A 15,162-nucleotide genomic window follows, 5' to 3' on the forward strand; every position below is an offset into this window, starting at 1 on the left:
TCGGAGACGGAAGAATCGCAGTACGAAGGCGGCCTGACTGATGGTAGCACAGACGGGGACAAAGGTTCGACGTGGAGTGTGAAAAGCGGAAGAAGCCACATGAGCAGACGAAGTTTGGCGAGCGGCGTGAGCGCTACCAGTGGTGCGACTAGCTGGGTAAGTGTTAACTCGGAACGTTTTACTGATAGGGAAGTGTTGAAAATGAAAAAAATGATGTATGACAAGGATAAATTAGAAAGAGCATGCAATATTGTTATAAAGGGTGCTAATCAGCATATAGAAGCGATAGAAAAAAACGAGAACACTGAATCAAAAGGCGACTATAAAGGGTGGGTGGAAAAATTTTTAAGCTTCAAGCTGGGAACTTCAGTGAAAGCTGTCAATGCAAGGGTGAGCGGTGGGAAAGAAAGAGTGATTATAGTTAAATTGGAAAATGAAGATGTAAAAAAAAATATTATGAGGAATAAAAGTAAATTAAAGGGCACCACTATATATATCGAAAACGATCTGACGTATGAGGAAAGGAGGAAGCAAGAAGAAATAAAAAAATGGGTATATGAAAGAAAAGGTAAGGGTCTCAATGTTAGAATTGGAATAGGTAGAATCAATGTAGAGGGACAATGGATAAAATGAGATGAGAAAGAAAAAATTAGAAAAATAGAATACGAAGAATTAAAAAAAGAGATGAATAGATTAGACAAAGTTAGGAAAGAAAATGATCAAGGGATAGAAAAGCAAGATAGTTGTGAAAACAGGGAAAATTTCGAACAGCCCGGAAATGGTTCGTAGATAAAATAAGTAGGGATGAGTATATAGTAAAAAGCAAATCATATTTTGCAGAGAAGAAAAACAAAACAAACGACAAACCAAATAGGAAGATGAAAAAGCTAGAGAAATTTAGGACAAAAGAGACTATAGATAGAGGAAAAAAGACGGTACGCCAAAATGAAAAACAAGAAAAACAGAAAAATAGGAAAAAGTTAATGTTTTGGAACGTGGCAGGGATATTTTGTAAAGACATGGATTTCTGGAGGTACATAGATGAAAATGATTTTGTGAGCCTGACGGAAACTTGGATTGAAAATAAAAATGCAGAAAAGGTGAAATCGATACTCCCGGAAAACTTTGAATGGGAAATAATAGATGCGAGAAAAAAACATAAAAAAGGAAGGGCCGCAGGAGGTTTCATTATAGGAATAAAGAAAAACTGGGTAAAAAAAGAATGCATAAAAATAGAAGAAGTAGAAGAAGGGCTAGTAAAAACAGAGATTATAGATAAAAAAGACAAATACATAATATGGTCAGTTTATAACTCGCAAAACACTGAAAAAATTCTAGGAAAACTTGACGAATTCGAACACAAAGAAAGAGAAAAAGTAGTTATAGGAGGAGATTTTAATATAAGGATAGGTGAAGAGGGAAAATACTTAGACTTTGATAGAGGTGGGGAATACGTACACCGAAAAAGCAAGGATAAAAAGTGTAGTAATAACTGGGAAAAATTGATTGACCTTAGTGAAAACAAGGGATGGAAAATTTTAAATGGAAATACAGAAGGCGACGGAGAAGGAGAATTCACATTTATAGGCACAAGGGGAAACACTGTAATTGATTATATGGGTAATTCTAGGCTATTTCGATTGACTTGTAACCCTTAGGTTACGGATTTTTTTTTAATTTGGCACAATTGTTGTACACATAAAACTGAGATTTTTCCCAAATTTTGGAGACGATACATTAATTATATCAAAAGTTATTAACAATTAAAGAAAAATGATAAAAAATTTTCAAACAGCTATATTTTAAAAACTAATAAAGATATCGAAGTCGGATTTTTTTCAAAATACTTATAATGCCTTAAAATTTCGAAATAATTACAACAATAAACAATACAAATTTTTTTTCGAAAGTTATTAACTTTTGGTTTAAACAATTGCTAATATCTCAAAAAGTATATTTTTTTTTTGAAAAATTCTTGCTCCTACGTATTCCTGAGGATTTTTGCTATCGAAATCAATCATAAAATTCAAGGGCCCGACATATCGGAAAGCGTAGCCCTAATCAAAAGAAGACGCCTCGGTGTCCGGTCGCTTCTTCAGGAATACGTAGGAGCAAGAATTTTTCAAAAAAAAAAAATACTTTTCGAGATATTAGCAATTGTTTAAACAAAAAGTTAATAACTTTCGAAAAAAAATTTTTATTGTTTATTGTTGTAATTATTTGGAAAGTTCAAGGTATTATAAGTAATTTGGAAAAAATCCGATTCGGTATCTTTATTAGTTTTTTAGATTAAAGCTAAAGTACCTTTCGACCGTGAGTCCGCTGGAGCGCTACCGCAGCCTTACGCCGAGGCGTCTTCTTTTGATTAGGGCTACGCTTTCCGATATGTCGGGCCCTTGAATTTTATGATTGATTTCGATAGCAAAAATCCTCAGGAATACGTAGGAGCAAGAATTTTTCAAAAAAAAAATATACTTTTTGAGATATTAGCAATTGTTTAAACAAAAAGTTAATAACTTTCGAAAAAAAATTTGTATTGTTTATTGTTGTAATTATTTCGAAATTTTAAGGCATTATAAGTATTTTGAAAAAAATCCGACTTCGATATCTTTATTAGTTTTTAAAATATAGCTGTTTGAAAATTTTTTATCATTTTTCTTTAATTGTTAATAACTTTTGATATAATTAATGTATCGTCTCCAAAATTTGGGAAAAATCTCAGTTTTATGTGTACAACAATTGTGCCAAATTACAAAAAAATCCGTAACCTAAGGGTTACAAGTCAATCGAAATAGCCTAGAATTACCCATACAGGGTGTCCAAAAAGTAACGATACACCTGAGAAATTTTCTAAGCCGGTTATTTTTTTAACCGGGTGAAGGTTGTTCTTGAAGTAACTTTTTACGAGGAAACCGATGGTAACCTTGGATTTGACCTTGAACCTCATTTTCAAGGTTATTTTGAGGTCAACCTCATTTTTTTAAATGGAAACCCCTATTTTTTATGGCGGAATCGGAAAGAGCGGAAAATTTTACGTCCAGATATGTATTGAGGTATGAGGTTGAGGTAACCCCTAGAGGTCAACTGGAGGTCAAAGTATGAATTCTTAAAAATCTCGCGAATTCAGTGGTTAAACAAAACAAACAAAAGGATAACCCCAGGTAACTTTCAACGGTGCTCTTTAATTTATCCTTGAACCTCATTTTCAAGGTTATTTTGAGGTCAACCTCATTTTTTTTAATGGGTACCCCTATTTTTTATGGCGGAATCGAAAAAAGTGAAGACTCTCACGTATGGATGAGTTGAGGTTTGAGGTTAATGTGACCTCTAGGGGTCAGATGAAGGTCAAACTGTGGCTTTGTAATAGTACCGGGATATTAGTGGTACAAGGAAGCAAATAAAGGTCATGGAAACCCCCATTTTCGACAGCGGCAATCGAAATAGCGGAAAATTTCACATCCAAATATCTACTTAGATCATAAGTCAAGGGCGAACTTAAAGTTTAAGGTCAGTCGAAGGTCATCCAAACTTAAAGACGCCCTAAAATTTTTTAAAGTTTTTTTCATAATGGAGAAGGGTATTTATTTAGTAATTGCCCATCGGAGATCCGTAACCTTGAATTTGACCTTCAACCTCATTATCAAGGTTTTTTCAAGATCAATTTTTTTTACTTTTTGCGTTACCCAGGAACAACGACGTGGACGTAGTAAAATCTGTCCCCTTGGGGTGCTTTATTTTCGTGAGTTCCCCTCGCCTCTCACGATCGGGGTGCTTGATTTTCGTGAGTTCCCCTCGCCTCTCACGATCGGGGTGCTTGATTTTCGTGAGTTCCCCTCTCCTCTCACGATCGGGGTGCTTGATTTTCGTTAGTTTCCCTGGCCTCTCACGTATGATTTATCTTACATCAGCACATCTTATTTTAAGTGCTCGAATTGTTCACCGTTCACTTCTTGACAGTAAGCTAATCGGTGGTAAAAAGCATCAACAGCATTTTGGATCATTTCAGTGGGAATGAGAGCTGATTCGTCTATGATCCTTTGACGTAATTCGTCCAAGTTTTGGGGTTTAGTTTTGTATACCCGATCCTTTAGATAACCCCAATAGAAATAATCTAAAGGCGTCAAATCGGGGGACCTAGCTGGCCGTTCAATTGTGCCTCTCCTTCCTATCCACCGATTATCAAACACCTCATCTAAGTAAATTCGAACGTCTCGTCCATAGTAAGCTGCAGCACCATCCTGCTGATACCATGTATTTTCGAAATTGTCTCCGACTATTTCTCTAATTGCTGAAACTATTTGATTACGAAGCATCTCTTCATAATTTTGAGCGTTTAAGTTACCATCAATAAAGAATGGCCCTATGATTCGATTATTCACTATTCCAGCCCAAACATTCAACTTCTGCGGATATTGCGATTTATCTTCTCGCATCCAGTGTGGATTTTCCGCAGCCCAGTACCTGCAATTATGTCGATTTAATGTTCCGTCAAGTTGAAAAGTTGCTTCATCAGAGAAAACTATGTTTGATGGAAGATTTGGATTTTCAATTATGCGTGCCATCATATCTTCACAAAACTCAACACGACGATCGAAATCGTCTTCATTCAACTTGTGAACCAGGTGTACTTTAAACGGATGGAATTTTGCTGTTTTTAAAATGATATGTACGGACGATGTACTTATGTCATGCTCTTGAGTAACTCTGCGGATGGAATTATGTGGATTTTCAGTGAATGATAATAGAACATTTAATAAATTCTCTTCATTTGTTGCTGAGCGTGGTCTGCCTGACTTAGGTAGATTTCTGACATGGCCAAAATTTACAAACCTTGAAATAGTATTCTGAACAGTAGACACAGCAATTGGAGTTCTATTAACCCGAAATGTCTCATTAAAAAGATTTCTCACTGCCCTGTAAGATCTTTCTACTCCACCCCAGCCTCTCATCATAAGAAGTGATATTCTTTCTCGTTCAGTGAGGCGTTCCATTTTAAGTCAGCGAATCGAAATTTACTCAAAAATCAATCAGAATTAAAAACAAAAAGTTTGCAACCCAAATAAATGTTTTCAAAAAATGAAAATTATAATTTGAGTACTTTTACAAAAAAGTTCTACTACAGTCCGACTAATGCACTAATGCTTTATGGAGATTTTCGAATGGTAAAATCTTTTCAAATATGTTGCTTTTTTAAATATTAATTTTTGAAAATGCAATTGTCCCGAAGAATAAGCTCAAAACGATAAAGTTAGGCATAGTACATTTCCTAAGGATAGAACCAAGTGAAATTGTTAGTGGATTTTCAATGAATAGGTATGGGATAGTAACCTTAAAAAGTTTAACCGGCTAATCAAGTTATTAAGAAAATAAGCGTAAAAAATCATTGTTGATAGGCGAGGGGAACTCACGAAAATCAAGCACCCCGATCGTGAGAGGCAAGGGGAACTTACGAAAATAAAGCACCCCAAAGGGACAGATTTTACTACGTCCACGTCGTTGTTCCTGGGTAACGCTAAAAGTTAAACAAATTAATCTTGAAAAAACCTTGATAATGAGGTTGAAGGTTAAATTCAAGGTTACAGATCTCCGATGGGCAATTACTAAATAAATACCCTTCTCCATTATGACAAAAACTTTAAAAAATTTTAGGGCGTCTTTAAGTTTGGATGACCTTCGACTGACCTTAAACTTTAAGTTCGCCCTTGACTTATGATCTAAGTAGATATTTGGATGTGAAATTTTCCGCTCTTTCGATTGCCGCTGTCGAAAATGGGGGTTTCCATGACCTTTATTTGCTTCCTTGTACCACTAAAATCCCGGTACTATTACAAAGCCACAGTTTGACCTTCATCTGACCCCTAGAGGTCACATTAACCTCAAACCTCAACTCATCCATACGTGAGAGTCTTCACTTTTTTCGATTCCGCCATAAAAAATAGGGGTACCCATTAAAAAAAATGAGGTTGACCTCAAAATAACCTTGAAACTGAGGTTCAAGGACAAATTAAAGAGCACCGTTGAATGTTACCTGGGGTTATCCTTTTGTTTGTTTTGTTTAACCACTGAATTCGCGAGATTTTTAAGAATTCATACTTTGATCTCCAGTTGACCTCTAGGGGTTACCTCAACCTCATACCTCAATACATATCTGGACGTAAAATTTTCCGCTCTTTCCGATTCCGCCATAAAAAATAGGGGTTTCCATTTAAAAAAATGAGGTTGACCTCAAAATAACCTTGAAAATGAGGTTCAAGGTCAAATCCAAGGTTACCATCGGATTCCTCGTAAAAAGTTACTTCAAGAACAACCTTCACCCGGTTAAAAAAATAACCGGCTTAGAAAATTTCTCAGGTGTATCGTTACTTTTTGGACACCCTGTATATTAGTCAATGATGAAATATGGGAAAAGGATATAAATTATGAAATCCAAGAACGTGTAGAATCAGACCACTTACCACTAATTTTAGAAATAAAAGGAGAAAATATATTAGAAAAAAGTCAAAAAATAGAAAGAGAACCTGAAGCAACAAAAAAAGTTATTATTTGGAACGACGAGACAATTGCATATTTTAAAACTAAAACAAGGGAATAAAACAATCAAATAGAAGAAAAAAAGGAGGATAGTGTTGAAACTAGATGGAAAGATACTAAAGAAATTATTGAAAAATCATGGACAAAGGTAGAAAAAAAGATTATAAAAAAAAGAAAACTAGGTTATAAAACGTGGTGGAATAAAGACTGTTCAAAACTAAAAAATAAAGCAAAAAGAGAATATGGAAAATGGAAATTAGGTAAAGTAGAAAAAGAAAATTATCTAGAGGCAAGGAAACTCTGGAAATTAAAATGCAAGGAAAGAGAACTTGAATGGAAGGATGAGCAATTAAACGAACTGAAAAACTTGAAAAGAGAAAGTCAAGTATGGGAATACATAGGTAAATTTAGGAAGAAGAATAGCAAGGGTATGGGTAAAAACGAAATTACATTAGAACAATGGAAACATCATTTTGAAAAGCTTTTAAAAGGGTCTAATAATAGAATTTTAGGTGAAAAGCGAATTTTAGAATCTGAAATTACTGATAGGGAAAGAATCACGGCTACAGAAATAAAACTGGCATGGAAAAACTTAAAGAAAAAAAAGGCACCGGGATGGGACGATATTCCACACGAGGTATGGATACACGGGAGTGATGAAATAATAAACAAATTAGTAGCGATAATCGGAAAGATCTGGGACGGGGAAGAGATACCGGAAGATTGGAAAACGGGAGTTATAGTTACGATATATAAGAACGGTGATGCCAATGATACCGATAACTACAGAGGATTAACCTTGTTACCGACAGCGTATAAATTATACGCAGAAGTAATTAAGAAAAGACTTGTTGATGAAGTAGAAGAAAAAAAATTATTACCAGAATGTCAAGCCAGATTCAGGAAAGGAAGATCGACCTTAGACAACATATTTGTATTAGACCATCTAATTAGGAGATCGAAAAAGAAAAAACAAAAGTTATACGCCTTATTCATAGATCTAAAGAAGGCTTTCGATACGATTAATAGGAAAAAGCTATGGGAAATTTTAGAAAAAATAGGAATTAGTCAATATCTGATTGAAAGGCTGAAGAGAATGTACGAAGAAACTAAAGCTAGAATTAGAACTGATAAAGGCTTTACCGAAGACCTTTGGATAGGTCTTGGGTTGAGACAAGGTTGTGTGTTGAGCCCAATATTATTTTGTTTATACATAAGTGAACTTGAAAATGAATTTAGAAAAAGAAACATAGGGGGAATAAAAATAGGTAATATTAGAATTTGGAGTCTGGATTATGCTGATGATTTAGTATTATTAGCCTTGAATAGGGAAGCACTTTTGGATATGATGGACACGCTTAAAAGGGTTTTGAAAATAAGAGACTTGATATTGAGTACAGAGAAAAGCAAAATTTTAGTTTTTAACAAAAAGACAAATGAAAAAAAAGAAAGCTGGAAATATGAAGGAAGTGACATGGAAGAGGTTAAGAAATTCAAGTACCTAGGTTTTATATTCAACTCAGAAGGAAACTACAGAGATCACATAAAAGAACTAAAAAAGAAGGGTATGGCAGCAGTTAAAGAAGTATGGGGATTAGGAGAAAGAGCATTCAAAAATGACATTAATAGGAGAACGTTGTTATTTAATTATTTAGTAAGAAGCGTAATGGAATATGGGGTGGAAATTTGGGGATGGGAAAAGAGAAAAGAATTAGAAGAAATTCTGTTGACATATTGGAGATGGACATTAGGCTTAGATTTTTGCACGGCGAGATATTTGATTTACAGAGAAAGCAATAGTGAAAAAATGAAGGGAAGGTTTGCCATTAGGGCACTGAAATTCGAAACAAGAATAAGAGAAGAAGAGGAAAATAGACTAATAAAAATGTGCTGGAAAGAAAAAAGAGAAAGCGGACTAGAAGACGAATATATGAAAGAAAAAGAAAATTATTTAAATAGCATAGGATTAAGTACAATAGCAATAGAAAGCATGACAAGTCAAGAAGAAGTACACGAAGAGATTCTAAAGAGAGAGATAAATATACAAGGGCAATTCATAACTAATAAAATATATAGGTCGAGATATAATGTAAGGTATAAAGAGATAATGATTAGTGGTAAACCAGAATACTTGACTAAGGGATACAGAAACTACAAAGACATTGCAAACTGAGATGTGGAAATTTAGAAAATGCAAATAAGTACTGGGAGACCGAAGAGAAAAAAATATGTGACCTGTGTGGAAAAGAAAAAAGCACATTAAAACACCTAATTGAAAATTGCGAGGTAACGAAAAATTGGGAAATGGGTACACGAAAAATTGAATTTAAAGATATAGAAAAAATCTGGGAAGGAAAAAATAGCGATGTGGTAGTAAAATGGATTAGAAAGTTGGAAAAAGAATGCAGGTATAAACGAGGTATAAATTTAGAAAACGAATAAAAAATCACACAAATGTTAGGATAATATAATGCCTCTTAGCACCAGAGGCAAAATATGTAGAAATGGCATGTAAAATATTTAAAAATGTATAAATATCTATGTAATATATGGGAAATATATGTGAAATATGAAGAAATATGTAGAAATATGTAGTAATGTGTAATAATATGTAAAAATATGTAAAAATAGGTAAAAATATGTATCATAAAAGATAAAACATAAGAGATGATATAAAATATTTAATAGACAGATTACAATAGCTAATGAAATTTTGTGTACTAGTATTAAGCAAAAATTATCGAAAAATGTAATAAAATAAATTTATAAATGTGAAATGTAGCGATAAAATATTTAATTATTTATATAAATATTTATAGGAATAAGAAAAATGTATAATTTAACCAAGTCTATTTCTGGGCTATGTAAGCTGAAATTAATAAATACATACATACATACTCAAAAACTGTGGATTTGGCGTGCAACTATGTATATTTGTCGCTATCCGCAAGAGATAGTATAGGTTTGCAGGTACAGGTGTACTTGTGATTTATTCCACTCTGAGACTGCGAAGAGTAACAACTTACACAGGTAGTTATTTTTTGTGAGAGAGCTTGAAACGACCGACTTCTCTACGATACTTCATCTTCCGGTGTCTTCTCTAGCTTAGAATATAATATTTTTATTACTTTGTATTTTTACGTATCTTAATGGTATTGCTAATAGCCGTAGCTTTATTTATTAGCGTATTGAAGTATTTCACCATTACAACGTTATTACTGTGCAATTAACTTTCTTAAATCCGAGAAGCCAGAAATGAAATTAACATTTGAACTTCCACCAAAATAGGAATCATGGATGAATTAACCGACATGGTCAGCACTTTTCTCAAGTCCTTCATTTGTACATCCGTCTATCTATATGTAGATGTGTGCGAGCATTAATTTAACTGAATACATATACAAGCGTTGTGCCTTATTTTGGGCCGTTTGAAAAAGTATGTAAAAGAGATACTTTAATACGATTAGGGTCATAAAAATCTCAGCTATGATATACTTTAGGTACTGTACTCTTTATAATACTCTATTATTTGATACCAGGTTCCTCACCGAGCAATAGACAATAACTAGGTAACGTACTACATAATAACAATAACTATGTGATGCATTTTAAAACAATAAATATAAATACTTTATCTTTTCAAAGTTGAATATATTTCCTTAATTATTTACATAAATGTATCTTATACTTATATCTTTATTCTTATATTTATCTCTTAAATAGATATCTAGAATAGTATGTGTTTGCTATTTTTAGTTATACCAAAATGCAGTGTGGGTGGCCTGACTCCAAGTAGTAATAGCAGTTCGAGCAGTATATCTGGATCAGCAGCGAGTGGCAGTCTAGCTCCTATATTAAGTCATCAATATATAATGGGACAGAGTGTACCTTATGCAACTTTTCAGCAGCCACATGTGTATAGTTACGAAGATTTGCAATTAATACAACAACGAATGCCCCATATGGTCAGTATTAAACTGAATTTCCATATTATCAAGTTAACAAAATGATACAATTTTTTATAAACCAAATTTTTTTTGTTATTAAGCGGAAGAAACTCCCTTGAAAATATATATACGAATAAAAAAGACAAAAGAACTAACATAAAAGATATAAATATAAATAAACAATAGAACAAAAATAACAAAAACATGTAATAATAAAAAACTAACGCTTAAATAAATGATAAGTCCAATTTTCGATTTTCTGTAGAAAGTGAGTTTTTTGAATAGTTATATTTTTCTTTCCTGTAATAAAGTAATTTTTTTTATTTATCTTGTTAGTTTGCTATTTACTATGAGGCAACTATGAATTATTTATATTTTTCCACTATTGTGACACTGGAGATTAAAAATCTATCTAACGCGTTATGGGGAATGGTAATTCCCACGAGCAATGCAAAGGCCCGTGCCCAAGCGTCGTATAACAAATTATTTTTAAAGGGGAAGGTAAGGGATGCTCTTTCGCTCCTCTGAACGATGACGATGGGCCTCGTCATTAAATTAGCGTTTTGGGCTTCCGCTTAAAAGGAAAGGAATGTAAGGCGCACACCATAATCGCTCGCGATAACCGTTAACAATATTGATTCTCGACTTTTAACAATAAAGAGCGACGACGCGAATTCACACGTCGTCCTTAACGCCGCGTGCCTGCGCTCGTGCGAACAATCGCACTGGGGCACGTTACAATTATTTTGAGAGAATACAAAAGAGGGACTTGTTACAATTACGGAATTCGCCGTGATCGCGGAAGATCGCGATTACTTCGCCGACGCGTCTCGCATTCGCGGATGTAGAGAGAAAGAGATAGGGAGAGTGAGAGACGACCTGACCTAGTGAGGGCTGCTGGCAGGAATCGCCGCTGATGCCGCTGCAGAAACCGTCGCTGGTAATTGCTGGCAGGCAGGAAATGCTGCTGGTCTGCAGGCAGGCTCGTGGCAGGCTCGGATGTGGATTCCTCGATACTATCGTCGTTGGAAATCCTCTCCCTGTGCTTCTAACTGCTTGGCGTCTCTCTCGCGTGCGCACGCTCGGCCGTCAAACGATCCGTCGAACTCAGAATCTCGGCTCGAACTCTCCCCTCTAATCGTTCGCGCATCGGCTCGAGCGACGCCGGCGGCTTCGCTCTCGCGGGCGGATCGCCGCAGGTCACTCGCGCTCGCTTACTCTCTACTCGCGACGCGTCATTCTCTTTCTCTTCTTCTTACCGCAACCGCTCTCGTTCCCAATTGGCTCCAAATGACGATGCCCGACTCAGGTATTGGTCCTGAAATAAAGCGATGCGAGCATCGGTATCGGTTTGTAGTTTCAAACGCTCGCCAGGGCAACAGCGAAGGAGCGAGGCTGCGAGAGAGAGAGAGAGAGAGAGAGAGAGAGCGAGCCAGACAGGGCCGGCTATCCTAGCCAGGGGCCCGTCACACTATTTACTTATAAGGGAACGTTGTCAACCCTTCGCTCCCGATTTTGCTGCAATGTGGATATGTTATAGCTTATTAAAAAATAAAAGATACGTGTTTTTTTTATTGATGAAAATATATTTTTAAGAGGTGAAAGCCATCCTCGAAAATCACCCCTCGGAGCAGTTTTCTGTCAGTATTTTTAATTTCAATTAATATTTTACAATTAAATAAAATGGAAGTGAGTTGCTTTACCTAAGCAAATGTTTTTCTTTTTGTTTCATTAAAAAATATTATTTGAAACCAAAAATATTGATAGAAAACTGTTCTGATAGGTGATTTTCGAGAGTAGCTTTCACAGTTTAGAAAGATTTTTCCACCGATGAAAAAAACGTATTATTTATTTTTCAATAAGTTATAACATAGCCAAATTACAGCGAAATCGGAAGCAGAGGATTGGGCATGCTTTCTAGTTAGTCTATTATCGTTATAGATAATGACATTTTGAGGAAATATACTCTTATATAATTATTACAAAAGTAATTTATTTAAATAACTTATTTATATTTCTAAAGTCTAAAATCAAATGTTTAGCATTGTATTAGTTTTGAATAGAATGGGGAGGATTATTTCCTCATAATGTTATTATATAGAACGATAATAAACTAAGTTAGTCAAGTATGGCCAAAAAATGATACAGAGCTTTTTGACTTCTTTTTCCCGTAGAATCGATCGACAGAATCAGTATTTTGAAATTGTAAAAATGTTGTCAATATATTTAAATTATGTCATTAATCAATTAAAATCGCAAAAAGAAAAATACTAGCAAATTTCTTTCGTTTGGACAATGATCTAATAATTTGTTAGGTACTATATGTATCTAGTTTGAATTTCGCTTGGATAATTATGTATTAAACAATTGATTATTATCACTTCTGAGGTATATTTGATAATTTTTTTCTATTCGTTACTATTTAAAACATATGTGTTTTTTTTTCCTTTTTGGAGTTAATTTTCGAATTTTTATATAAACACTGATACAAGTATTTGAATAAATAGAAGTGCACTAATTTATTCAAAAGGTGATTAATAGCTTATTTCAACGGAACTTTCGTGAATGAAATTCAAATTACGAAATTAAATTATTTTCAATTTTTGATATAATTTATTATTGTTATATATATATACATATTAAGATATATATGTAGTATAGAGCGTAAGCAAGCCAGCTGTGGCAATAGCGTAAGTGTACTTGGGCGCTAGGGTAAAACGGTCTGCGCGTATGTGTGTGCCTCAAGATATGTGTGTGTGTAAGTCGAGCGAGCGGCTGCAGAGCGAGCCGCAGACGGACTAAAAAAATGGCTACCATGCTTGTAACACGTTTGACATTCATTGCATCAGTATCTCAATAAATCTCGGTTATTAATGTACATCCATTCTTAATTATTGCTCCTGCTTATTTCTCTGCCTTCCCTTTTGTTAGATACATAACAAATTGGCGACGAGGATATTATTTTCTACTATATTTTTGTATCGAAAGTGATAGTGAAATTTTTGCCTTTCGCAATACACGTGGTGCATACTACGGGGTATAATAACTTAACTGCATTACTTCAAGTGTTTTATTACGAGTGTTCGCGTGTGTTACAATACTTACATACATTCTGCTTCTACTGTCTCAGTGCATAACACGTATTTTCTTTTGAGGTTAGAAAATCGTGCGTTACATACATACATACATTCTACAATTGCGCGTCACATACATACAAATCACAAATTACATATAAAACTGTGTTCATACATTTTAGTGCCTACTAGTGAATGTGCGCGTGTGCGTCAACAATACTGACAAATTCAAAACACTTCCTCTAGAATTGCAAAATCTAGAATTGCAAGTTTTTCTACAATTAAATCAGAGATGCCTGATAATAATGATACTACTACTACTGCTGCACCTGCTGCACCTAGTCCCAGTGCCGTAAACATCAATCCATTCATTCCAGGAGAAATGCAATGGGTACGTTGGCAAAAGAAATTTGAAGGTGCCATTAAAATCATGAAGGTTAGTACTGCCGATAAGGCAACGTTTCTGCTCCATTATGTTGGAGATGCCGCATATGATGCCTTATGTGACACATTCGGTGATGATCAAGTTGATTCAAAGTCGTACGAGACTTTAGTGGCTAAATTAAAAGAATTGTTTGCTCCGCCGGTACTTGAAATAGCCGAAAATTTCAAATTCAACTCACGCAAACAGCAACCAGGGGAGAGCATTCAAGAATTTGCAACGGCTCTCACAAAAATGAGTGCAAATTGCGGTTTTGGCAGCCACACGTCTAAAGCTCTTCGGAATCAATTCGTCTACGGTTTAGCCACTCCTCGTATTCAAAGCAGGTTGATCGAAACTAAAGATTTAACCTTTGAAACAGCAGTCACTACGGCACTCACGATGGAAACTTGCGAACGCGAGACGTCATGCTTTCGTAAAGATCCACCCGCCATAAATTATCTACATGCTCAGAAGAAAAGGACGGATGTACATAAGAAGAAAAACAATTTTAATTCTAAAAGAAAAATACCACCGGTGGATTTTACGAAACCTTACTGCTACACATGCGGCAATCCTAACCACAAAGCAAATGCCTGCCGATTACCGGTTTCCACAGTTTGCCTTTCTTGCAACAAACCTGGACATGTTGCTAGGGTATGCAGATCCAAATCCGACTACACAGACAACCAAGTACATCAAGTGTGCGACCATGAAAGCGAGGACGACGATTACTATGGACAGGAATTAATGGACATATGCAAAGTCGATACTGAAGAAATCAACAATTTATCTCTCCGGCAAGCCAGCTGTGGCAATAGCGTAAGTGTACTCGGGCGCTAGGGTAAAACGGTCTGCGCGTATGTGTGTGCCTCAAGATATGTGTGTATGTAAGTCGAGCGAGCGGCTGCAGAGCGAGCCGCAGACGGACTAAAAAAATGGCTACCATGCTTGTAACACGCTTGACATTCATTGCATCAGTATCTCAATAAATCTCGGTTATTAATGTACATCCATTCTTAATTATTGCTCCTGCTTATTTCTCTGCCTTCCCTTTTGTTAGATACATAACAATTATACTTTGTTATATTTTATTTATTCAGTGAAATATTCTACTTAATTTCCTGAATATATATGTAAAGTTTCTATCATATAAAATGTACTTTGGTTCTAAATTATGAATATATTT

The 15,162-nt window shown here is 35.0% G+C and overlaps 1 protein-coding gene across 6 annotated transcripts in view; it reads left to right on the forward strand.

The window, feature by feature from the left end:
* LOC131675031 (protein lingerer) overlaps positions 1-15,162 on the forward strand; it is a 796,131-nt gene that overhangs the window by 588,059 nt on the left and 192,910 nt on the right. For all 6 annotated transcript variants that reach the window (XM_058953839.1, XM_058953842.1, XM_058953845.1 and 3 more), the window contains one exon: positions 10,288-10,496. In XM_058953839.1, coding sequence (XP_058809822.1) covers positions 10,288-10,496 — 209 coding nt within the window. The remainder of the gene's footprint in view (positions 1-10,287; positions 10,497-15,162) is intronic.

The sequence above is a fragment of the Phymastichus coffea genome, unplaced genomic scaffold (genome assembly GCF_024137745.1).
Source record: "Phymastichus coffea isolate CEN01 unplaced genomic scaffold, Cenicafe_Pcof_1.1 PCOF00015, whole genome shotgun sequence".
NCBI classification, from domain to species: domain Eukaryota; kingdom Metazoa; phylum Arthropoda; class Insecta; order Hymenoptera; family Eulophidae; genus Phymastichus; species Phymastichus coffea.